We start from the raw sequence: 26532 nt of genomic DNA, 5'->3' as shown, positions 1-26532 counted from the left end.
GGTCTATGTTGCCTGCGAGTGGTGCCATTATGTGTGACATACGATGGGCCTGCATTACCTGTAATAAATACCATTTTAAGAGGAACACCATCGTTCTACTTTACCAGTGACTGTTACTACCTTGAGGGTCTGGTGACCTGCATCTTGGACCCCCTTCTATTACAAGGATCATGTTAGAAAAGAAGGCATTGTGAATTGGATCCACTGAGGTTTTGGGTTCAAGGTCGTAATTTCATAACCATTCGTTTCGTATTTTAGTCAGCGAATACATTTCGAATTTTAGTTATCGTTTCATTTCGTACCACCTCGTACCATTAGCGGCAGATAACCTAGCTGTTGGACCCCTTCAAACATCACCACCACGATCACATAGGCCAAAATCTGGAGTTCGCACCTGTGATACCACCAGAGTTCAGGGGAATAGATGGAAGAAGGGGGAGAAGAAGATGAAGGGGAGGAGGAGAAGGAGGGTTGCCGAGGAAATGGTTACTGTAGTAAATAGTGCACTGGAATCAAGCAAATATATATCATATATTTCAAAAAACTATATTACAAAATAATCATACGTCATGGATGATAAAACACACATCTATCTACTTTAACAAGTCTTCTTATTTACAGTACACACAATTAAACGTCCTTAAGCACAACGCCCTTATCTCAAATGTTCATGACCTATCTCAAACTTTGTTATATTATTCACATCTATACGTTCACGGGCTGCAAGTTATAACTACTCAGATTACTATAAAAATAGAACATTCTCTTTTGAAAAAATTTTCAGTAATTACATACATTATTATTATTAATTTATTACGTAAATATTTCAGGTGTTTTCTGAGCGCCGGAAGACTATTAAATCATAATGGTACCTGACTTTCAAAGGAGCAAGATCTATTCTCGTCTAGATCACTTCATGGTGTTCAGTTATCCGCAATAAAAGTCTAAGATTTGCATCTTTCTTTCATCATCCTGTAAAAAATGGAAGTTTAATCTAGTTTTATCAAAACAGAGCATGTCGTCGTTGATAAAACATCGTATGTGACGATGACCTTCCTATCCATTATGTTCTTAAGACTTGTCACGCCTCCCATGCCACGTATGGATATACAGTCCATCAGAAAAACCTCTGCGAAAGTGTAAAGAAAAATGAACCTCTAATAGGAAGGAGTAAATTCGCCGCGCAAACATACACTCCTACAAGTATGGTACGGTAACGTTAATTTTGCCTTCGTAAGCGTACGAAAATGAACACAAAAGTATTGTTCTGTTGGACTGCATTTCGACGTGTGGCTGGGAGACGAGACCATTTCTAAGTAAAATAATCGATAGGAAGAGCTATTTTACATTCCAGGGTTAGTTTCTTCAGCGACGATATACAATAAACCTCTTCTTTATAATTAGAGCACTGTCTTGAAGGTTTAATAAACACAACAGTTTAGTCCCAGAAAGGTGTAAGAAATAGGCTGAAATATACCATTAGGCCAGGTAGAACCATTAGTTATTTCCCATTGTTTCAGGGCGATGTAAATTTTTATCCCTAACGACATCACTTCTTCCTTGCTTCGTCGTAGATGAAATTTGCGTTGATAATTTTTAGATTATGGAACCGCTGCTACAGGTCCTTTACCGTAAGTGAAATGTAGTTACATTCTATTGTTAACAACTTTTACACTTTTAACGCCAAGGGGACCTAAACGTTTTTATTGTCTACTCTTCTTTGTTTGGCGAGTATTTGAAGGCAACTTCTCGTTTGGCTACATCGCTTTCGTCCTCTCACTAAAACTTAAAAACGACATTGAGCTACATTTTTGTCAAGTAGGCCTACTATAAAAGGTCAGGTATTTTGCTAGTTACTTGTTTGGTCGGTTTTGTCGACGATTTTGTTATCCTGTTCTCCACTGTAACTCTTGAAATTGAACGAGCCACGAGAAACCAATAATGTTCCAGCTACTTGATTGTTTATGCATTGGCATAGACTGTTCTATGTAAAAGAACTTCATGTAAGAATGAGGGAATTACTATGAGTGGGACGTGCGTTACGGTGGCTCGATGGCCGAATAGCAGAAGAAGCATCTGATTGGAACCTACCAGAAAGGAAGAAGATATGCAGCCCAGGATGACACGGTAGGTGACGGTATAATAAGATGGTGATATACAGGGAAAGAGCTGAGTTGAAATCAAAGACCTAGCTTACTAAAAACCGAATAAGGTGGCGCACTATACTATCCAAAAAGAGTCGAAAGCCAGTCAGTCAAGAAGAATGTATGAATTAATGTTCCGATATACTGAATTCACTTGAGCTTGCTGTGTGTTTGGAGGAACGTGAAGTTTCTGCAGATCAGAATTAAGGAGACTCGCAGTAATATATAAATATTTTAATACTGTAAATGTCTTCCCTTTTCTGTCCTATTTGTGGTCAATTCTCTCTTTTACGAGGGATAAGGCACACGCTTGTTCACAAAAACATAGTACATATTTACAAAGTGTTGCTATTTTAGATAATGTTAAAGTTCTATTCACAATCACGCAAGGTTTAATTATTTCAAGGTATGAAGCAACAAGTTTTGGTACGAATCCTCTTAAAAGTCATGTTTCTAAACCCAGATACAGAGCACACAAAATTTTTAAATGTTGCGTGAAGCTCCCTGATAGAGAAAAGCAATCTAATGAAGGGATTTGTGTGGCCTCACATATTCTCGGAACAACTGGACGTAGTCACATCAGGATGGATATGAATGCAGCTCATCTTGCAGTAGGATGCTCTTGATGTGTCCAGAATCCTTTGAACTAGAACTGGAATATTCTCAAAAATATCCAGAGAGTTTTACACAACTTTCTTTTGAACAAAAAAAAAGAAGAAAGGAATACATTTGTTGAGTATCAACATTGTGGGTTCTTTATCACCTGTACAATACAGTGCTGTCTTCAACACAATTAATTATAGTTACATTGATGTATTGATTTATTGCTAGATTTCGGATTTTTAGACAATAATAGGTTAGAATGCAAAGTAATTTGTTTTTTTTTAGGAAATATCGAGCAACCCATCCTTCCATAATGTAGCAAGGGAAACATAAATTATAGGAGTTTTGTAGGCCGTACCCCTAGTATGTATGCAAATCTCATAGCATAACAGTTGAACAGGGTAGCGTATACTTGTTACTCGCTCAGGTAAGTTTGCATATCAACCTTTTACTGCCTATGAATTCGGACTGTGTTTATTAACTACAGGTCAGACTTGCATTTCAGGAGTCATGTGCTTTTTCAGCAAAGGGTTAATTTTTTAAATAAATAGTTACTATTGTGGGCTAATTCTGGACTTCATTATTTAGAACGAAACATGACGTTATTTTAACATTTATTTGTTTAAACTGAGCGGAGTGGAGCTAACCTCTGTATTAAGGAGACGAGTGGGTTTGAACTCCACCGTCAACTGTCCTGAGAATTGTTTTATGTGGTTTCCCATTCGACCTTCTTACACAATTTAATTTGGAATTAATGATTAATTCTTCATTAGCTCCTAAACTGAGATTGGCAACAGGAAGAGCAACCGGCCGTAGAAACGAAACATCGTATCAGAAAACGAGACAAAGAAGTTGACATACAATTTTTTGTGATTTTATTTTATTTTATGCACTTTATTAAGGGTGTTAATTAATTCTGTCGTTGGCTGCATCAAACTTCTTCATATAATTACAAAAATAGATTTATTGGCACGTAAAAAAACTTCTGTAGGAGAAAATTCCGGTATCTAAGTTTTCAAATCCCTTTAAAAATTTAGTTATTAGGGCAGAAAACGAATAACATTTGAAAAAAAAAATTCGAAGCTATAAAGTCTAGCAAAACATAACTGAATTGAAAGAAGTAAGGTAGAAGGATTCTGCTCAACTAGCTTAAAAGATCAGGTGGCACATCCGCTATTTTGTGGCGAAATTTGACCATGCGGTACAATGATTATACTTCGATACCACGTACTGTGAATTGTCGATAGTTTTGCTTAAGAGAGATCAGTCGATATCTACGTATAATAATAGATCTAAGAAAGTAGAACAGGTGAATGAAAGGTTGTGAAATAGCTGTGAAATTTAACCGGTCGGTGTGGATCACGTACCTGTCAGTTTTCATTCCAGAAATAGTGGGGTCGAACCCAACTGTCGGCACGACGACTACAGTCTCAATCCTAACTCTTCCCTATCCCATCGCTGTCGTCGTTCCTATTTGTGTCGGTGCAGCGTAAAATGAATTGTAAGGCCAATTTTAAAACAATAAGGCACAGCTAAAATTTCAAAAAACCGGGAGAGTTGGCGTTGCGGTTACGAGCGCGCGGCTGTGAGCTTGTGGGAGATAGTGGGATCGAATCCCACTGTCGGCAGTCCTGAAAATGGTTTTCAGTGGTTTCCCGTTTTCACACCAGGCAAATGCTGGGGCTGTACCTTAATTAAGGCTACGGTCGCTTCTTTCCCGCTCCTAGCCCTCTCCTATCATCGCCTATTTATGTCGGTGCGACATGAAACAAATAGCCAAAAAAAATCAAGAAACGTTACTCATAGGTAGGATAAGAAAATGTTATATGGACATGGGTCGGGAAACGCTTATTTCCATGAGTTGTAGAAAATGAGTTCTTTTGTTTTTTGCTAGGGGCTTTACGTGGCACCGACACAGATGGGTCTTATGGCGACGATGGGATAGGAAAGGCCTAGGAGTTTGAAGGAAGCGGCCGTGGCCTTAATTAAGGTACAGCCCCAGCATTTGTCTGGTGTGAAAATGGGAAACCACGGAAAACCATCTTCAGGGCTGCCGATAGTGGGATTCGAACCTACTATCTCCCGGATGCAAGCTCACAGCCGCGCGCCTCTACGCCCACGGCCAACTCGCCCGGCGAAAATGAGTTCTAACGTGGAAATAAAGCGTTTCCGGACCCATATCCATATAACACATTTTTTTCTTCTACGTGTAAGGAATGAGTCCTGAAAGTTTGGCCATAAGTTATTTAACACCATGTATAATTGAACTCGCGGAGAAAAATTGAATGACCGAGCGAGTTGGTCGTCGGTGGTTTCCCATTTTTACACCAGATAAATGTTCTGGGTTTGCACCTTAATGAAGGCCATAAGACCGATCTGTGTTGGTGCGACGTAAAACTAATTGTAAAATAAAATAATTAAATGAGAGCTTACAAGACGTGGTACAACACCCGAGTCCAGAGATACACGTGGCAGAGTGATTTTATAACCTCAAGGTGTCGTCGATATTGCACAGTCCGATACTACCAAGGTTGGACTATAGTTGTAGATCTTTCTCTTTACAGTGTGCACTATGATTTCGCGAGTTGTCTAGAAGTTATTTCGGTTTTTAAAAGGCTCATGATTCTGCAAGGTTCTCCGGCCCAGGTTCTAATCCAACATCAAAGAGATATTTTCTTCAATTTTTGTTTAGCTACTATTTGTAGTCAGTATTGCTAAAGAATAATGCTTTGGAACTCATAAGGGTTAGAAGTTAAATCGATTTAAGTGACTGTATTGTGCAGATGACTGATATGAACCACAATGTTATTTCACAACTCATAGAATCGTATTCATACCCTGAACGACTTCAAATCGACGGAAACACTGATATTAACGTCCTGACATTACCACACAACACACTGTTCTTTATGAGGGTTCATGTGAGATCCCTTAGGACAGTTCCACACTCTGGAAAACTCTGGAGAGTTGACAAGGACTCCAGAAACTCGGAGAGGATTCGGAGAATGTTCATCTAAGTAACTGTTTCTCATCGACTGCTTGGTCCATTTCTCGCACCATACCTGGAATGGAAAGTGCATGGGTTAACAAGGCAATACACAGTAAATAGAGAGTTCAAAATAGTTCATATCATCTGGATACGAATGCAAATACTCGACGTCTTGGACTGAGTGAAATAGCAGTTACCGAAAATTCCTGAATCTCCCCAAACTAGCCAAGTTGAAAGGGGACCGAAATTGAGGCTCAAAGGCAAAATGACATGTGTAAATCCGTGGGGACATTTCTTGCAAATGGATGAGCTACACTTCTTAAAGTTCCAAATTATTTTTCAACATCGAACCCTGAGAAAGTATTGAAAGGAAATTTCTTAGGTAATAAAATGGTAAGGCTACATAATATTGATCAGTAAAGGAACTTCCATTAGAGTTATCCCGTTGATTGGCGGTAGACAAGGAGAGAGGCTGATACAAACACTGCATAAACTTCATTCATCTGGATTCATTGGAGGTCACTCTAGACGGAACAAATAAATGTCAGGATTAATTGGAAGTAACTAACTTGGATGCATTGTAAAAGGAATTTGAAACCAATGAGATTAAGTATAAAACTAGCGTATTGACAGTTTAAGTAATTTAAATACAAGGTGAGTCTGTAACCTTCACTTAAAATCTCATTTATGTGATGACCCCAATGAAGTTTCTCATATAAGAGACGATAAAAAAGTTTCCGTTCGACGACCGTACAGTCCTGAATTGGGATGCCACTCCGGCAAAATCACCGTCAGCTTTGAGTCAGTCATCCCATCGACGCACCAGGTTGAAGATCCCCGTCTGATGAAACACCTGCATGAAGAAGTCTGTAACAGCCTGCTGCACATTCTCGTCCGAGAGGAAGCGTCGATACTTCAAGGTTTTTTGAGGGGATCGAAGGCGTGATTATCGCATGGCGAGAGATCAGGACTATAGGCCTCATCCACCGCCCGCTTGTTGTCCGTAATGGATGGGGCTGACCTTCCAGATCGACAGACGTCTTGTGTAGAAACGACACCCGCGCGGAACTTGGTGCACCGTTCCACATCGGTAATTTTCGGCAGACATGTTGCTCCATACACAGTCTTCATTATCCGATGGATGTCCACCGGTGTTTTTCCTTCGGCAGTAGAATAAGAGCACGTTGGTCCTGTTTGGACGCATTTGGTAATAAGATCATAAGCTCACTATAGTTCACTTGGCCGCATTTAACTCATGAACCTCGGCACGACACGGCTGCCACACTAATCCCTTTACCTACATATCCGTACTTATATACCAACCCTCGCGTTACGTTGCATGTCCGCTGTAGCAACGCTCTCAAACGGAAACATTTTGACCACGCCTTTTTTTAACACTGAGGTACTTTCACCCTATCAACACAGTAATTAAAACTAACAGGACTTTTCAGCATGGTGAAACTTACCACTCTTCTTTTCAACCCGTTTACCATCATACCATTGCCTGCTGTCCATCTCACAACAATGTCGAGGTCCTTTTGCTCTCACTCACAATTCTGTAACTTATTTGTTGCTTCATAAATTATAACATCATCCGAGAAAGTCCTTTTAAGATATGTACTGGTGTTTCATGAATTTATATCTTGCTGTCAACATTCCGATATACTTAAAGGCTGCGCTAACCGAGGTTCCATGAAAATCATTCGTAAAAATTCTTCTTCTTGTTTCGTATAGGCCAGCTAAGGACCAAGACATTCAACTGTTACATTTTGGAATGGGCTTTGATGTTTGCCCAGTAGTTGTGCATCCTCAGGCTGTGTTGCTCCTTCCTCTCCTTTGTCCAAAGGGCGCCAGTCATCTTTGTTGGTAGTCTGTCCTGGAACTTCTTATGTTTAAGTATCTTCCTATTTTACCAGTAGCTGAGAATTCGGATGGTCAACCTGGTCGGATGCATCCTATAGACGTGCCCATAGAATGCTAGGCGTCTCTTCCTTGCTACATTCGTTATTCTTTCACAGTACTTGTAGAGCTCTTGGTTAGGCCGTCTTCTATAATGGTCACCTTCTTTGACTGGCCCCAGAATCTTCCTCATTATCTTTCTTTCTCGGATTTCAAGTTTTTCCATAAGTCCCTTCCTGTTGAGTGTTAAACATTCTGAAGCATATAAGGCTTCAGGGCGGATGACTGCCCGGTAGTACTTCATCTTAGTATTACGAGAGAGAAAAATTATTGTTATTATTATTATTATTATTATTATTATTACTTATTTAACTGATGTCATTGCCCTTTTCTTCTCCCAAAATCTCTTAATCTTCTCGTTGTATACTTTCTTGCGATCTTCTGACCAGGTTTCGGTGGTGGTAAACTTCGATGGTGTGTAAAGCGGTGGTTGTCGACAAATTTTCTGAAGTTAGATCAGTGTCACACAATGTCATCCGCAATGCCTATTTCCTGAAGATCTTTTTCAACGTAGAGCAGCCAATTGCCTTTTACTTTCATTAATAGGGCAAGGTTAAACATTTTTAGCTCAATCTCTGATTACTCATTCTGAGAATATGTCAGTAAAATTTCAAACTTATTTTCCTAGAGGTGTCTGAGATGATCTCTGAGTGTTTTGTACAGGTCATGGGATTTCCTTCTCACCCAGATTCTCCCCTTACAGATGGGTCCAAAAATTTCCCTTGAGAGTATTCTTTCTTGCATTGCAGATTCATATAGTATTTCAGGCTTGATTAAAGTGTTCTAATGTTGAGCATTCCTATCTTCATTACACTTTATCCAAATCTGTTATTTAGTTTAGTTATCTTTGATTTTGTATTATAATAGTATATTTCTTTGATGTATCTATTATTCTGTAATATACATGCTTAAGTGTAACAGACGCCCATGTGCCCGAACTTCACAACTGATAAAGTAAAATTTAAAAAATAAACGTTGCATAGTAGCATAATAATTTGTTTCAGATTTCATGTTGTTTTATTTATGTATTGGCTGGTTAATTGTAGGGCAGGGACACGTATCTCTAACTTTGTCCGTTAAAGTAAACCATCTATCTACCTGGATGAAAAGTGGTACGTAACATACCACCTACGCTCTAAACCAAGACTTACATTGGCAAAGGATAAGAAGAATAGCTGCTCGTCCGTGTACTTCTCCAGTCCTGGAAGTTTTTCTTCCTGGCCGTGACGCTCTCGGAATTTCCAGTACGCCCGAAGGGCTTCTCTCAAACCACCATTGTCAGCAATATTCTCTCCCAGAGTCTGTTCACCATCAACCTGCAATCAACATGTAAATAAATAAACAAATACAAGAAGGAACAATAACTACTGCCAAGACAAGGTAAAAAGTAGTTACAACACTTCAAGGCTCCTTAGCTTACATTCTAGTGACGACAATAATCATTAAGAGTGAAAATTGACCTCTGAAATTCCCTGTTACAAACAATGGACTACATTTTTCATATTCCTTAATGTCTGTCACGTTCCTCTTCTGCACATGGGAGCCCTTATCAATCTTTCATAATAATAATAATAATAATAATAATGTAAATCCAAAACGACCGAGCGATTTTGCCGTGCGGTTAGGAGCGCGCAGCTGTGAGCTTGCATTCGGGAGATAGTGGGCTCGAACCCCACTGACATCAGCTCTGAATATGATATTCCGTGTTTTCCCATTTTCACACCAAGTAGATGCTGGAGCTGTACCTTAATTAAGGCCATGGCCGCTTCCTTCCTTCTCCTATCCGTTTCCTCTCCTCTCGTCGCCATATGACCTATCTGTATCGGTGCGACGTAAACCCAATAACTGTAAAAAAATATCCAGAACAAAAGTAGTGGAGCGCAGTGTAACGAAGCCATGTAATTACTAGATTAGGAAACGATGTCTGACAGGAAGTAGATGAATATTGTTATTTGGGTAGTAGAATAACACTAGAAAGTTAGTCTAGTCAACCTTGTTTTTATCTCCCCTTACTTCTCTTACCTTCCATGACAGAGCCCATCACTATTCTCATAGGTAACCTATCATCATCCATTATTCCCGGCAAGGTCGGAAATTTTAACCATCATTGGTTAATTTCGCTGGCACGGGGGCTGGGCGTATGTGTCGTCTTCGTCATCATTTCATCCTCATCACGACGCGCAGGTCGCCTACGGGAGTCAAATCAAGAGACCTGCATCTGGCGAGCCGAACTTGGCCTTGGACAATCCCGGCACTAAAAGCCATACTCCATTTCATTTCATCAACCATTCACCTCACGAAATAATCAAAATATAATTTACTAACACAAAACATATGACAAATATTATTGGGATATGTCTTTGAATGGTGGACAACCTTGGCCTTCTGAAGTTATTATTTGGACTTTAACTTTTATAGTCAAATATACCTCTTGATACATATACTTGCTATATATTAACTACATGGATTTCGTCTATTTTCGTCTTATTTAGAGATCTTTCCTCTTATTCCTCTGATAAAATTTTACACTCTTCCTGTTCTTCCAGGTTTCATTCATCCTGTATTTAATAACTTAGAAAGTCCAAAACCTTCAGGTAAATTTTCACTTTAACCTAGCTCTTTCCCATCTACACAGGGTGAAGCGAAATTCACGCACTCGGGCGTCGCAGCGCAACTCCTCACATGCCAGTAATAAAAAAAGTCTCTCACAAAAGTTCGCACTTCGAGTATATCCGGCAGAAAAAGGACGTTTAGAGTGGCAATCTGGCAACACTGTAACCACATGTAGGGTAACTACCTCTGTCAGCGGATATTATTCGTGCTGTACAGTTAGTGCAGTGGGTAGAGTTTTGGGTTAGTATGCAGGAAGTTGAGGGGTCGATCCTGGGTGAAAGCGTATGTTTTTTATTTCGTAAATGTAGTCCAGGTGGTACGGTATCTGTCATCTTAATCGTCAACGGCGATTGTAGCGGGTCCTCTGGAAACCATTTGCACTTAAATACTACGATCCTAGAAATGGAAGAACAATCGTTTTCATTGGTCAGCTTTGAAAGACGCCCTTTCCACGTCGTGGGCGTGAATTATTCGCACCCCCAACTATTATTCTTGCCTCGTTCAGGTCCATTACATTTCGTTAGGGCCTTACGTTACCAGTAGGCCTAGCAAAGTATTTGTTGTATTCATCGTTACAAAATGTTGTAAATGTAGGATACATGTGACCTAAGGTACGGTGTCTTACTGTATTACAGTATGTAATGTCCGATGGAAATTAGCAAATAAAAAATGCGCCTCAACCCAGGATCGAACCCTCGACCTCCTGCATGCCAACCCAAAACTCTATCCACAGCACCAACTGTGCAGCACAGGTAATATTTGCTGACAGAGGTACTTACCGTACATGTGGTTACAGTGTTGCCAGATTGCCACTCTTAAACGTCCTTTTTCTGCATGATGTACTCGCAGGACGAACTTTTGTGAGAGACATTGTTTTATTGCTGGCATATGAGGAGTCGCGCTGCGACGCCCGAGTGCGCGAATTTCGCTTCAACCTGAATATTTGATTTTTCTCGTTTCTTTACAGTCCTTTAGGAGATGTGTCGCTTCCATAAATGAATTCCGTATGGTGCATTGATTTTAGTTTCCTCTTAATTTCTTGTATCCTCCAATCAACCACTGAAGTATCCCCCTCATTTCATTTTCTGTTAACTTTTGACTCCTTATTGCCATATTTTCACATATTTAAAAAAATTCTACAAGTGTTACCTTTCTATTTACATTCTGTCCTTATTCATTGTCTTTGTCAATTAATATATTACCGTGCAGTAATAAATGAAAGCAGTGTGAACACTAAAAGTAAATAACATTTGAAAATTACACGTCAATTTTCCGGAAACCAGTAACTGTGATGGGCATGTTTAAGCCGGATTCACAAACCCTTTATTCCCTATCTCGAAATGGTCAATAGAGCATATCCCCCATTTTACGTTTTACTTACTTGCACACTTTCATTGAAACACTTTGTATTAGTGTAATTTACTAAATTTTCCATCATTTTTTATTAAATATTCTGAGTCATTGCTAAAAGCTGTCCATTCATTTTTTTATCTACCAGCCTTGTCAGTTTAGCGACACATCTGGTTAATTTATGCGTCCTGAAAGTTGATGGAGATGACCTTAATTAGCTAAATGCGTGTTGTCTACTGCACGCCTCAACAAAAGTTTGAATTGCCAGCTTAATAATACATACTCGGTATACAACCGTGAACAGTGCTCACCCAAGCACCAGCAGTTCCACGAAGCTGGAGAAAACGACAGCGACAAAAAGGGTAGACAAATTATATCGACAATTTGCTAATAATACGTTGAGGAGAACTTTTCAGGAAAAGGGAGCAATTTTGAAGATGGCTAAATTTACGAAACGAGATAGGAAAGCTGCCCGTAATATTTCTCAGAGAAATCAGTTACAATGAAATGGTCTGAGGTAGAATTTAAGAAAGGTGACGAGTCCTGCTGTGATGATATACGACAAAAGGTTTATTGGTTTTTTATACCCGTAGCATTTTGACAGGCAGGGCTGGAGGGAGCAGCATTCACGTGCCATTGCACGGTTTTTCCACATTCATGCGTTTCTCCTTCTCCTCGCTTCCAGCTCACTTGTTCGTTCAGACCGCTGCGCTGTGTTGTAAATGAAATGGCGTATGGCTTTTAGTTTCACAAGGTATTCAAGGACTTCGAGTCGCAAGGTGCAGGTCCTTTGACTTGAATCCCGTAGGCGACCTACGCCTTGTGATGAGAATGAAATGACCATGAAGACGACACATACACCTACCCAGTCCCTGTGCCAGGGGAATTAACCAATTATGATTAAAATTTCTGATCCTGTCGGAAATCCAACCCGGGACCCCTGCGACCACAGGCCAGCCTGGTAACCATTTACCCATCGATTTGGACTGTTCTGTTGTACGTAACTCAGGAGAGAGGTCTGGCAACTCCAGGCAACAGGATCCGACCAGCAGGCTTATCTCTATGGCAACCGAAGTGAGTCCACCGTTTCCGTGGCAACCGTACCCCCTACTCTCTTCTTCCCACCCAGACAGCCAGTAAAGTGGGAAACTTGTTTAGTTATTAATTATTAACTGATTTAATTTATCATTGTGCGCAGAATTTTTCAGTACTATATAGAAAATGTAAATTTCACTTATCATATTCTGAAATTAAACTGCTTTTTTTGTTTCTGAAATTCAAGTTACTTTTACCGAAATTGTTTTCCCTTGGTTAAGTACGTAGGCAAGTCTGTAAATATCTGCAATTTTGCTCTAATTGTCTTTAGGTTGGCTCTATGGAGTTGTGTGCTCACCAGTCGCTAGATGGCACCGTTGTCTAGTTCTGTGGTAGGTTTCAGCGTTATCAGATCAGTACAGCTTGCGCTGTTGCGACGTAAAAATGGTCGCGCTACTCTCTGTTTGACCAAGGACGAACAGCGTTCTGTAATCCGTTTCTTGTGGCCTGAGGATGTACCTACCAGGGGAGGAAATTCGTAGAAGACTTTCAGCACAATACAATGCCACAGCGAAGTGGATTGAACAGTTCAAAAGTGGTCACGCGAACGTGAAGGATGAGGAAGGATCCGGGCTTCCATCTGCAGCCCTAACTGATGCCAATATTCGACAACTGCGTCATATTATCCTGAATAACAGACGAGTGACTGCTGATGATGTGGCAAACCATATGCACATTAGCGATGGGTTTTTCTTATACAGGGTGAAGCGTAATTCGCGCACTCGGGCGTCGCAGCGCGACTCCTCACATGCCAGCAATAAAAAAATGTCTCTTACAAAATTTCAACTTGCGAGTATATCCGGCAGAAAAACGACGTTGAAGATTAGCAATCTGGCAACACTGTAACCACATGTAAGGTAACTACCTCTGTCAGCAGACATTGCTCGTATTGTACAGTTGGTGCAATGGATAGAGTTTTGGGTTAGCATGCAGGAGGTCGAGTGGTCGATCCTGGGTTGAGGCGTATGTTTTTTATTTCCTAAATGTAGTCGAGGTGGTATGGTATCTGGCATCTTAATCGTCAACAGCGATTGCAGTGGCTCCTCTAGAAACCATTTGCACTTACATACTACGATCCTAGAAATGGACGAACAATCGTTTTCATTGGTCAGCTTTGAAAGGCGCCCTTTCCACGTCGTGGGCGTGAATTTATTCGCACCACTTCATCTACTAGATGTGAAACCTGTTTTCTTTGTACCCTCCTCCAGTGGTCCCATGGATTAGTACCAACTATTATTCTAGCCTCGTTCAGGTCCATTACATTTCGTTAGGGCCTTACGTTACCAGTAGGCCTAGCAACGTGCTCTGCGAATAATGTCCAAACTCGGTTACAATTTGTATGTGTTATCACCATGGTCCCAATAATTCTGCCTTTCAACATTGCGTGTTGCGCCTGGTAACCGCATGCTGTTTAGTACGTATCTCAATGTATTATTATTATTATTATTATTATTATTATTATTATTATTATTATTATTATTATTATTTATTATTATGTTGTAAATGTAGGATACATGTGACCTCAGAAACGGTGTCTTACTGTATCACAGTAGGTAATGTCAGATGGAAATGAGCAAATAAAAAAATGCGCCTCAACCCAGGATCAAACCATCGACCTCCTGCATGCCAACCAAAAACTCTACCCACTGCACCAACTGTACAGTAGGACTAACTTCTGCTGACAGCGGTAGTTACCCTACATACGGTTACAGTGTTGCCAGATTGCTATTCTTCAACGTCCGTTTTCTACCGGATATAGTCGCAAGACGAAATTTTGTAAGATACATTTTTTTATTGCTGGCATGTGAGGAGTCGCGCTGCGACGCCCGAGTGCGCGAATTACGCTTCACCTTCTATATGAAATCATGCATTACAGGTTTAACTTTCATGAAGTCTGTTCGAGGTGGGTTCCAAAAGAACTCAATCAAGAGCAGAAGCGCAATCGTGTGAGAATCCGTCAGCACCTACTGGACCGTCATGCTAACGAAGGTGAGACGTTTCTGAAACGGATCATCACTGGAGATGAGACATGAGTTCACCACTTCGAACCAGAGAGCAAACGTCAGAAGCATACGCTGTGGAAAAACATTGCCCCGTATTGTTCTGAAAGTCTTCTATGAATTTGCGCTCCTGGTACACCGTCAGACCACAAAGAAAGAGAAAGAAAAAATGGTGCAAACAGAGGGCGCGGCCATCTTTCCCTCGCAACAACACAAGCTGTACTGATCTGATAACGCTGAATCCTACCACAGAAGTAGAAAACGGTACCATCTAGCGGCTGGTGAGCACACAACGCCATAGAAGCAACCTAAACACAATTAGGGCGAAATTGCAGATATTTATTGACATGGCTACGTACGTCTGGGTTCTAACCTACTAGTACAAACAAAATTCCTTAGTGATTAATCATTGCCCCAGGAGACAAACTTCGGCACAGTTGCGATCCTCGCCGATAGATGAGGGCTTCATTCCATTCCTGACCCGACTGAGACTGGAATGCGGCTGTGGATTTTTTATTTCTTTCACATTTAAGAAAACATAAGTACGTAACCATGCAGGTATTTTGACTAGTTTTAATACTTGTATAAGTATTGCAGTGTACATAATTTGAACATTTTTAGCATATTTGCATCTTAGCCCTGATATTCAGTATCATAGAACATGTTTTAAGTGTACATACCGTCAAGTTAACCTCCGGCAGTTTATAGGAGCTGTATTGTTTTATGAAACAGTCAGTTCTGTTCACGTACTCTGCGATAGTCTTGTTACTCCACCACTGACGTAGGTTCCCGTCTTTGTCGTACTTTCGTCCTGAAAGAAAACAAAATGTGTTCAAGATAACATATTTCATAGGCGAAGTGCACAGTGTTCTTTAATATTCCGAATATAATATGTATGTCGAGACATCGGCCCGAAGGCTGGTTGTGTTCTCGACAGTTCCACCATCAGATGTCATAATTGGCTTACGGGTCACAGAAGGGACGTACAAGGTAATGATGAGTGAAATAGTTTCCCCGTTAGTTTCCTCAATATTTATGATACAATAAATCCTGTGGCGGTAACGGCCCCGAGGGACTTTGAAGTACCAAATTCAGGTAGAACCCACTGTGGGTGGGGGACGCACGCGAAGAATACACCCACGGTATCCCCTGCCTGCCGTAAGAGGCGACTAAAAGGGGCGACCAATGGATGATCGAATTAGAACCATGAAACTACTTGTAATTAGTACCATCACGCGGGGAACACCGTGGGTCACATTTATTTGTGAGTAGTAGCAGCAGAGAGCGGTTCACTGTGGGTTTTCAGCACCTGTGATTAATACCACTATATGCGGAACATCACGGGCTTACGTTGTCTGTGATTTGTACCACTATATGCACGACGCTGTTGGTCTGCTTTGCCTGTGATTTGTACCCACTATGTGAGGAACACCACGGGATAGTAAGTGTCCCTGTGGTTAGTACACCTATATGAGGCGTAGCATGGCTTTGCGTTGGCTACGAATGGTGTCATTATGTGAGAAACACCATAGGTCTGCGTTACGTGTGCGACGTACAATACTTGTGAGTAGTGCCATAATGGTTGGAACACTGTGAGTTTATGCTATCTTTGATTAGTACCTATACTTGAGAAATACCATGGTTCTAATTTACTAGCGGTAAGTACCATTATTTCCGGCCCCGTGGTGTAGGGGTAGCGTGCCTGCCCCTTACCCGGAGGCCCGGGTTCGATTTCCGGCCAAGTCAGGAATTTTTACCTGGACGTGATGGCTGGTTCGAGGTCCACTCAGCCTACGTGATTAGAATTGAGGAGCTATCTGACGGTAAGATGGTGGCCCCGGTCTAGAAAGCCAAGAATAACGGCCGAGAGGAATCGTCGTGCTGACCACACGACACCTCGTAATCTGCAGGCCTTCGGGCTGAGCAGCGGTCGCTTGGTAGGCCAAGGCCCTTCAAGGGCTGTAGTTCCATGGTTTTTTTTAAAAGTACCATTATTAGGGGCCATTGACCTGGATTTTAAACCCCTTTAGGCAACAAGCGTTAACTATTCTGGATTTTGCTTTGGAAGCAGTCCCTTGGTGAGTAAGATAGTTTCTGGGAAGGTTGGGCATTTCGGGTTGGACCCACTGATTGAATGGAAGAATATGAATTTGAACCATTCTTCAACATCACGTTCTGAATTCGGATCAGTAGATGAGTTTTTGACTTTTAAATTGGCATTGCATTTCGCCTCATTTCGTACCATTAGGGGTCGATGAACTAGATGTTAGGCCTTTTTATACAACAAGCATCATCATCATCATCAATTCACGTAGGCTGAGTGAACCTCGAACCAGCCCTGAGGTTCAGGTAAAGAAAACTTACCTGATCGGGAATCGAACCCGGAGCCTTGCCTTCAGCCAAGAGACAAGCATGCTCCCCCTATACTTAATCATTGGAATGTCACCAAATGACATTGCGTTCACTATTTATTTAGTTTTACCGGGCGAATTGGTCGTGCGGTTAGAGGTGCGCGGCTATGAGCTTGCATCCGGGAGATAGTGAGCTCGAACCCCACTGTCGGCAGCCCCAAAGATGTTCTTCCGTGGTTTCCCATTTTCACACCAGGCAAATGCTGCGGCTGTACCTTAATGAAGACCACGGCCGCTTCCTTCCCACTCCTAGGCCTTTCCTACCTAATCGTCGCCATAAGAACTATCTGTGTCGGTGCAACGTAAAATAAATAGAGAAAAAATTGTTTATTTACAATTTTAGTAGAAAATGTTCACTACGAAACTACTGTTACAATTCCATGAAGAATGCATTATAATATTAGACTTTAAAAACAATGTAATATTGGGAAATATGGAATCGAACCTAGATTATCCTTACATTGTTTCATAAGTGTGACTAACTTTAAATTGGAAATGCATAAATTATCTTGCGACATATTTCCTGATTGTTGGCAACATTTAATGTTTATACAGGGTGGTTGGAAACATGAACCGGGTATGTGAACGTTAGAGGGTTGGTCATACTGATAAATAATTGGTAAAATGTGTCATTTTATCAGCCAATCAGACAGCTTCGCGGGCAACTTCAGATGGGCTTTGCGAGGCGGTGTTGCTAAGTCTGTACGTCGCTTATGACCGGCTTGAGGGCGCCAGTAGATGAATTAAACTTCTCCAGGGGAGGAACTTGAACAAAGACCTCCCTGTTGATAGCCTTGGCCCATAGCAACGGTGGAAATCCTCATCCAGTATACTACAACTCTAATTTTTTTTTTGCTACTCATAGAACTAAAAAATGTATTTTAATTTCCTAGCTTTACGATAATTCTTACATGACCGCTGTCTTACCTTGATCATCAAATCCGTGAGTGAGTTCATGTCCCAGAATGGATCCTATTGCTCCATAATTCAATGCTCTGTGTAAAGAGAAAGACATCATGTAGTTATTTCCTAAAAAACAACTCATTATAATTGAACATTAGGCTTTTTTAATATAGATAATATCAAACGTACTCCAGTCCTAGACGGTAGAACGGAAATTGAAGAATTCCGGCCTGGACCACTGAAACACAGAAGAGAAGGTTCATCAGAAACATGCCGGTAAAATACTATAAACTATTTTTACCAAACTGTGGATATAGCCTAATATGATAAATAACACAGGAGTGCAATTGTATGCGAGAGTGTGGTTTAGTTTACGACATTTTTAAAGATTCTTATAAAAGGAAGAGTTTCTTCTGTACTAAAATTTGCTGTGATTGGGTTGGTTTTTAAGTTTCGGCAATTATTTTATTTATGATACATAGCATATATACACGGTTTTAAGTTTCATAGGTCTTCGATATAGTCACCAGAGTTGCGTACAACGTGTTTTCAGCGATGTGGTAGCCGTTAGATCGCGTTGGCACTGCCCAGTCTGTCGAAGGTATTGAAGAGTGCGGTCGGTGGCTTGTGAAACATCTTCAGTTGTATGGAAACGCTTCCAGCGTAGTGGCTCCTTCATCGTAGAAATCACAGGGACTTAAATGCGGGGAGTATATGGGAGGGTGTAGTGGTTTCATAGAGCACCTCTCAGTCCCAGTGATTGAGCAATTCAGACACAACACCTGCTGTGTGTGGATTGTCATGCTGTGGGTGGATTATCCATAAAGTGTCGCCGTTTTCTTCTCACACCTGCTCGCAGATTGTTTTGCAGAAATGAACAGCAGTCCTCTGTATTAAGTGTCTGTCCTGAGAGAACGCTATGCGTATGATCACACCATTAAAATCATAGGCAAGAATCGGCATTGCCTTCTCATTGGTGGGGAACTCACGCGGACACACTCTGTACATGTTCCTCACTTACTGGCGGGTGACTAGTCGCGTCCTTGTCGGAGAGCTGCAACCCACCTTGCTACCGTTCTGTAAAGTCGGGCCTCTCAGGGTGTATGCACCAGTGCATTGCGTAGGTGCAAGGTGCATAAGATGACTTCGCTAGGTTGACCAGAGTGCAGATCCCCACTCCTGGATTTTTAAGCAATAGCGCTCTCTCTCTCTCTCTCTCTCTCTCTCTCTCTCTCTCTCTCTCTCTCTCTGTATCCCTGTCTCTCTCACTCCGCCTGTCTACCAGTTCCTCACTTGCTCGGCAGCGCCCCACCATCCGAGCAGATTTGAGCCGAGCTTAGCCGAGTCGCGCCGAGACAAAACAACGGTGATAACCGAGCCGAATCGGGACAACGCACGGTGCACAGAACCTCTGCCCCTCGGTTTGCATGCATGGGATTTTGGGTGTTTGAGATTCCCTGGTGTAAGGTAACGCAGCTGCACCGAACGCCTCTCGCAGTCCTTAGCAACACTGTCGTCCCGTGCGATCTCTCCAGCACACTGGATTTTTAATCAGCTTCTCTGATCATACTCGGAAAACCTGGCGACTGTTTGTCGCGAGTTCTTGTTCACAACTGGTCATATTCACCTCGCTTCTGTCAACGGATGTGGAGGGGGAAGGGCGAGGTCATGTCGTCTGAGGGACGGGACGCAGGTCAGAAACCTTTGATAGGAATGACAAAACCCGGCACCGTTTCACGGCTGCGCTGGAGCATGGTTGCCAAACCTTAAACACCAACCTATCTTACTACATGGTAAACATCGTTGTTAACAGAAAATTGACCTGAATCAATAATCTAAGTAGTCAAGTAAACAAGTATCTTCAATTTTGCTCTAATTGTCTTTAAGTGGGCTCTATGGCGTGGTGTGCTCACCAGCTGCTAGATGGCACCGTTGTCTATGTCTGTAGTAGGTTTCAGCGTTTCAGCTTGCGCTGTTGCGATGTAAAGATGTCCGCGCCACTCTGTATTAGCACCAAAGAAAAACAGCGTTTCTTGCGGTTTGAGGGTGCACCAGGAGCGGAAATTCATAGACTACTTTCAGCACGATACCAGGACAATATTTTAGCACAGCGAATTGTTTACTAGTGGAATGAAGAATTCAAAAGCTTGAAGGATGAGGAAAGATGCGGGCGTCCTGGGACATGCCCGGTAGGGCAGCGACAACATTAGCTGCTCCCCGCCATTCTGAACAGATACCCAAATATCAGGTGGTCTGTATTCTTTAAATAATGTGACACCATTACCCTTATGGGGCACTACTGTGCGAAAATTAATGTTCTTACAATTCAGTACGAATCTTCCTCGTATCAGAAAACTGACTAATTGAGACTGTTAATAATTAGGTCACATGGCGCAGGTAGTGAATTTAGTAAATGCCTGTTATTCTGCATGATAAGTAATTGCTCGTAGATACTCCGTGTTACTGTAAATGGAAGAGCAGGAGCCTGCTCCACGAACAAACTTTGCAACTTTTCAAATTTGCACATTTCCCTTATCAATTTTTGCAAAGTGCAAAGTGTTTCTGTTCCACCATGATCCTGGTTTTACTTTTCAATTTCTTCGCAAAGTGATAAATCTTTGCGCATGAGTGATCAGAGCAAGTTTATTCCACGGGCAAACTGTATAATACTTCATGATTTTCATGCTATACTTTTCGCGGCGAACTTCACAGTATAATTGTGGTATCGCTAGTTTTAATGTTTTGATCATGGGAAAGAAGGATGATTACAAGAAGCCGGCTGTGCTAAAAGTTGCCAAGGAGAAACGGGACATCCTTCTTGGCAACTTTAAAAATAACCTCTCAAATGATAAGCATCAATATTACCGAGAGTACCGTCAACACAACCACACACAAAGGAAATTCGCCCTTCGTTAGAAATTCCGTCGCTATATTCTGTGTATTGTGTACTATGTTAGGATATATTACATTTACTATAACATCTACGACCTACGACTTTGGTAACAGTTTTGCAAATAATTGATTTTGATGTCCCATTCGTTGCTGCCTCGCCGTGCATTTGGGCACCATTTCTTAACCAATGTAAGCATATAAGAATTTATTTTTCGGAAAGGGATCGACTCCTTTTTGTTCTATGTTTCAATAAATGACCCATCATTTCAAGAATATAGTCAGCCTGTGTTGGGGTAATACGAAATCACTCGCAAAATTGCGTAGAAGTGAGGTTATGAAAATTAGTCCTGCCTTTGTACCTTCTCTTGTTGGATTCTTCATCACTGTCCTCACTTGATGACAACAACAGCTCTCGTCATAATATGTTTATATCATTAAACCAAACCCTACGCCGAGAAACTAGTGTGCATGCTTGTTAATTGACAAGTGAAAAGGAAACCATCTCATTACAAGATTTATGAAAACGTTCCACTTTGCATTTCTCTACCAATGGAGGAGCATAACAGGCTTAAAAGTTAAAAGATTCCTAACTTTTCACATTTGAATTTGCAAGCTAAATTTGAAAAGCGATGGTGAAACAAAATCTGAACTGAAAAGTGCAAAGTGAAAAGTTACGAAATTCGTTCGTGGAGCAGGCCCCAGTACAGCAGGCAAAGCAATTTAAGTACCCTGGGACAGATTCTGACAAAAGGTCTTCGTTGCGAAATTGAAATTACAAGTCGCATAGTCACGGCGAAACGGGCCTTATATGACACAGTATCTGACATGTCGCAGAAACATTTCCCTTAGCTTAAGGGAAAAGACTGTAAAGACCTACGTATAGTCTGTTGCGATATATTGTGGAGTAACCTGGAAATTGAAAAAAGGTGACGTAAAAAGGTTAGAAATCTTTGATATGTGGTGTTGGTGACGTTGGGACAATATAACCTGGAAGGAGAAAATGACCAGTATCGATGTACTCGAATGAGTTAACGAGAAGCGGCAGATAATCAATAAATTCAACAAAAGAAAACCAACATGACTGGGAAGCAGAGTGCGACATCTCTGTTTAATCATTAAACTACTTGAGGGCAAAATTCCTGGAGAACGTCTCTCGTGGGAGGCCAAGGAACACATTTATGAAAAAAGTTCTTCAGTTTTAGTGGCCTAATAAACTATGAAGCAGCTAAAAGAATACACCAAGATAAATTCATTTGGAGAAGACTCAATGAAATGGAAAACCTACAAACTGTTTTTCAGTCAGTGACCAGGTCAGGGATGGAATGAATGAAGCCCCCATCTTACGGCGAGGGTAGGAATTGTTCCGGCTGCCGAAGCCTGTCGCACTATTCTGGGTCAATGATTGACCGACAGATGAAATGAAATTATGTTGGAGAGTGTTGCTGGAATGAAAGATGACAGGGAAAACCGAAGTACCCGGAGAAAAACCTGTACCACCTCCGCTTTGCCCAGCACAAATCTCGCATGGAGTGCCTGGAATTTGAACCACGGAACCCAGCGGTGAGTGGCCGACGCGCTACCGCCTGAGCCACGGAGGCTTCTTTGGGAAAGACTCATTGTAGGGTCAAATTGGATGCAAGACTGAGTAGATTATGATGTAATTTAAGATGGATATAAGACGCTAGCTTGAACAAACTATGAATCGTGCTAATAATTCCTCCACTAAAATTTTACATCAAGATTTCTCTAGAGAGACTTCTGTGGTATTGCTTCTCACATTCACATTTCCTCACACAGCTTTCTCGATCAAATCAAATCATCATCTCTTCCGAATGCGACAGTATTAGACTAGTGAATTCTAGGTAGTATTTCACATTATGCATGTCTTGGCCTTTCTTTTTTAGTCACGTCCTCATTTCCTGCCTTGTTTTAAATAGATCAACTCGGAAGACTGACATGGTATCGTATTCCTTCAATACATAGCGAGATGTAACTGGATATCCCACAATACGATTTGAGATTGGAAATGAACAGGATAGCAAGGTACACCTAGAAAAGTACATAGCTTATGAAGCAACAGTAAATTTCTTCAAAGATAAATAGCCCTTGGAGTGCAGTCGAGGTTTATGGTCTTCTTCCAGCAGCTGGAGGTACCATACCAAGGAATTTTGAAAATTTTAGAAAAATCGTAGAGCTTCAATTTTAGTAAAACTGCTGAAGAAATCCTCCCAAATCTTAAATTAACATCTCAATCCAAATATTTGATTAGGATTTGCTATAGCTGTTATATAAAAAATATTACTTAGTGAGTGTACCGAGTTCTATACGGCTATCTGCATTGGAAGGCATTTTTAGTAGACTAAAATAATTCTTTCTATATTATGATTAGAGTTACGAAGAGACGATTGCCTTAAAACAATAATTACAATCACCAACACCACCGTATAGATGGCCATAAGATGGGCTGGGTTTGAAGGTATGATAGTCGGAGTTTGGTATGGATAGAGCTTGTTGGTAGTACGCATTAATCTCTTGCTTAATGACTAAACATTCATAAGTTAGAACCTATTCCACTCACTCACCGACAATATTCTGGTGTGGTAGATGACCAGCATTGGGTTCCATCGGCATTTCTGCCTCCCATCTGAAAGAATACATAAACAATTATTCAAGAAGTATTTTGCATAATTTGGACAAAATGTTAATTGTCCGCAAGGAAATTTGAACTAGTGGTTGATTATGTACCAGAAACCGCCAACATCAGCTTCCTTGAATGTTAGTTTTTCGATATCCTTCCACTCTGCAAGGCCAAAGGAGTGATGCACAAGCTTATTTGAAACCCTATGAAATCTCAGTTTCATATCAAATGTTTTCAGTTACATACATTATTCCAAACCGTATAAGTATACACAAACAGGTTTAGATTACAATTCTATGCTTCTAGTTTTAAGTTTTCTATAAGTCACTCTACGGTTCTGTACGGAGTGTTGCTTGGGACCCTGAAAGGCTTTAACCCTGACAGTTATGCTTAACTGTAGTGCATACAACATTAGTGAAAAATTGATTGCCTAAATAGCAGGCGATCATAATAGGGACTTACTCCTTATATTCATAAAAACCCCGTCGCACGTAAGTCTCTATAAAGGTTTGTATGAATACAGGGGGAGGATGCCTCAAATTCGCCGTACCCTTACATTTATGGTGATGCTTTCATTCAACGGGACTGTGCACGGGGGCAATGGTTTCAACTTTCGTCATTCGCACAAACATTACTTATCTTCTACGTCATCAATCCTCTAAATCTTACGAACTTAAACGGTACTGTAATTTAAAAGAAGTGTACAAAATTTTCTTGGAGCAATAATTAAAACTGAATAATACGATAATACAAAACTTACCACAAAAATTATGATCAGATGGGCATAATAATACTGTGTGTCCACCCCTTCATCTCATTTCTTGCTACGGGGTAGGGGATTAAATCGGGTGAATTGATATGGCATGTTTTACAACCGGATGTCCTTCCTGATGACCTAGTCTCCATATTGACGTGTCTTCAGATGGCTGATCAGTACAATCCGTGCGTTATAGTACATACTCTACCACTGCGGTAAAAGTAAACTCGTGTCCTCATCCCGAGGTGGTGCAGCTCTTTTCAGGACCACTACGGTGAAAATAGATTTCGAGTAGTCTGCTGGTACTTCGTCACTTCTCCTCAGGACATCCCTATATTTTCCCCAGGCACGCTGTTTCGCTGAAATATGACGTATATATTCTTCAAAAAGCCGCTATGCCTCTCTGGACAGTGTTTCCCCAAACCGAGCTCACTCTTTCCAGTGTCCGACTCGTTGGCTGAACGGTCAGAGGGTCCCGGGTTCGATTCCCGGCCGGGTCGGGGATTTTAACCTTAATTGGTTAATTCGTACGGCACGGGGGCTGGGTGTATGTGTTGTCTTCATCATCATTTCATCCTCATCACGACGCGCAGGTCACCTACGGGTGTCAAATATAAAGACCTGCACCTGCCGAGTCGAACCCGTCCTGGGATATCCCGGCACTAAAAGTCATACGACATTTCATTTCCTGTTGTCAGTATCAGTGTTACATTTCTTCAGGGTGGCTTTGTGCGTACCCTTTCTCTGGCCTCCAACACGGTGGTGACCCTAACAAAATTCAGAGTAAAGTAATTGTTTTGGGATGCGATGATTGGACATTCGAACCCTGTGTCCAGCCCACGTAATTATGTCGAGCTAGGATCGCCTTTACGCTCGTACTTCCAGCTTCTTCCAGATCCTGCCAGGTAACTTTCAAGATACTCCTGAGACGTCTTTGGTGGAACTTCACATGTATTTTTGTGTGGCGCCTGTACGTTGTCCATGCCGCACACATCCACAAGAGGGTCAGTACTGCAACAGATTCGTACGAAAGTAGCCTGGTACAGCAACTAATATCATGACTGTTGAAATCTTTTGATGCAGCCTTCCAAAAGCTGTCACAGCACATTTAAGACTGTGATGAATTTTACACCAATATTTCCTTTTACAGAGAGATGGCTTCCAGGATACGGAACAATTTGACATTCCAAAGTGGCTGCCTGTTGAGTTACATTATGTGCTTGGGCGTAAGTTCCATGAGCTGGGTGGTGCAGTTCAGTTTGAGTCCCAATTTGTGATATACCTCAGTGAAAGAATGCCAAATGGCTTGCATTCCTTAATCTGACTGAGAAAATATAGCAGTACTTTTCCGTACTGAAGCTGAATGATGGCTGTTACTGGTGTTCTGGCCCTAGCTTTCAGCCTGTTAAAATTCCTTCGTTTTCTGAGACTGAAAAAGAAGGGCAAAGACTGTTTAAATTTACCCGTACAAAACACCATGCAAACTTGCTTTTTGACTTCCCCATATACTCAATCACCACTCCATGCGAAAAAAAAAACTAGTTAAAATGTACTACACTGAAGCACGAAGTCATTCAAAACCAAACAACCGGGGTCCAATGAATGAAGGAAACTCCTTTATAATTGCCAACTAATCAACGTCTGCTTCGAACACGCAAATGCATTTGGAACTCCAGTATTGGAAAAGGACATAAGATGTCAAGCTTTCGTATTCCGGGATTCAACGCCTGAAGGTAACCGACCCCCAAAATGAGTGAAAACTTCCCACATACATTACTTGTTTAGTTTATAACAATGCACTCACCCATCTCTGTCATTCGATTCCCTCAAGCTGCTCAATGTTCCGTTCATACTCACACCAGCGATGTTGACCAAGTTCTCCAAGAAGTTATTCTCGTCAATCACAACCTGAAATAGGGAATATTGTATTTTATCCACTTAAAACATTAAACGTCTTCATTTAACTAAACAATGAATAATGAAATAACTTTGCCAACAAACAATTGTAAATAGCATAGAATCAAACCAGATTCCAGTTCTAAAATTCAGCCAAGAATAGATTTAACTGAAGTTTTGAATATTCAGATTCTTACGGTGCTGACATAGTGGAAATTACTGTTCATAAAATAAGTTTGCTTTATGTTAATTTTTGTGGTCCATCTTCACTAAATACAGATC

The 26532-nt window shown here is 41.2% G+C and overlaps 1 protein-coding gene across 1 annotated transcript in view; it reads right to left on the bottom strand.

Moving 5' to 3' along the window:
• Window positions 1–512: 512 nt before the first annotated feature.
• LOC136883511 (neprilysin-11) overlaps window positions 513–26532 on the bottom strand; it is a 234708-nt gene continuing 208688 nt past the window's right edge. Inside the window, exons 15-21 of the mRNA XM_067155866.2 lie at window positions 26159–26262; window positions 23542–23603; window positions 18257–18305; window positions 18092–18159; window positions 15434–15564; window positions 8847–9011; window positions 513–5809 (exon numbers count right to left, since the gene is read on the bottom strand). Of these exons, the coding sequence (XP_067011967.2) occupies window positions 5633–5809; window positions 8847–9011; window positions 15434–15564; window positions 18092–18159; window positions 18257–18305; window positions 23542–23603; window positions 26159–26262 (756 nt within the window). The 3' untranslated portion in view covers window positions 513–5632. The remainder of the gene's footprint in view (window positions 5810–8846; window positions 9012–15433; window positions 15565–18091; window positions 18160–18256; window positions 18306–23541; window positions 23604–26158; window positions 26263–26532) is intronic.

This window comes from Anabrus simplex, chromosome 11, assembly GCF_040414725.1.
Source record: "Anabrus simplex isolate iqAnaSimp1 chromosome 11, ASM4041472v1, whole genome shotgun sequence".
Lineage (NCBI taxonomy): Eukaryota > Metazoa > Arthropoda > Insecta > Orthoptera > Tettigoniidae > Anabrus > Anabrus simplex.
The sequence above is the reverse complement of the archived record's forward strand: the minus strand, read 5'-3'. Positions and strand labels throughout refer to the sequence as shown.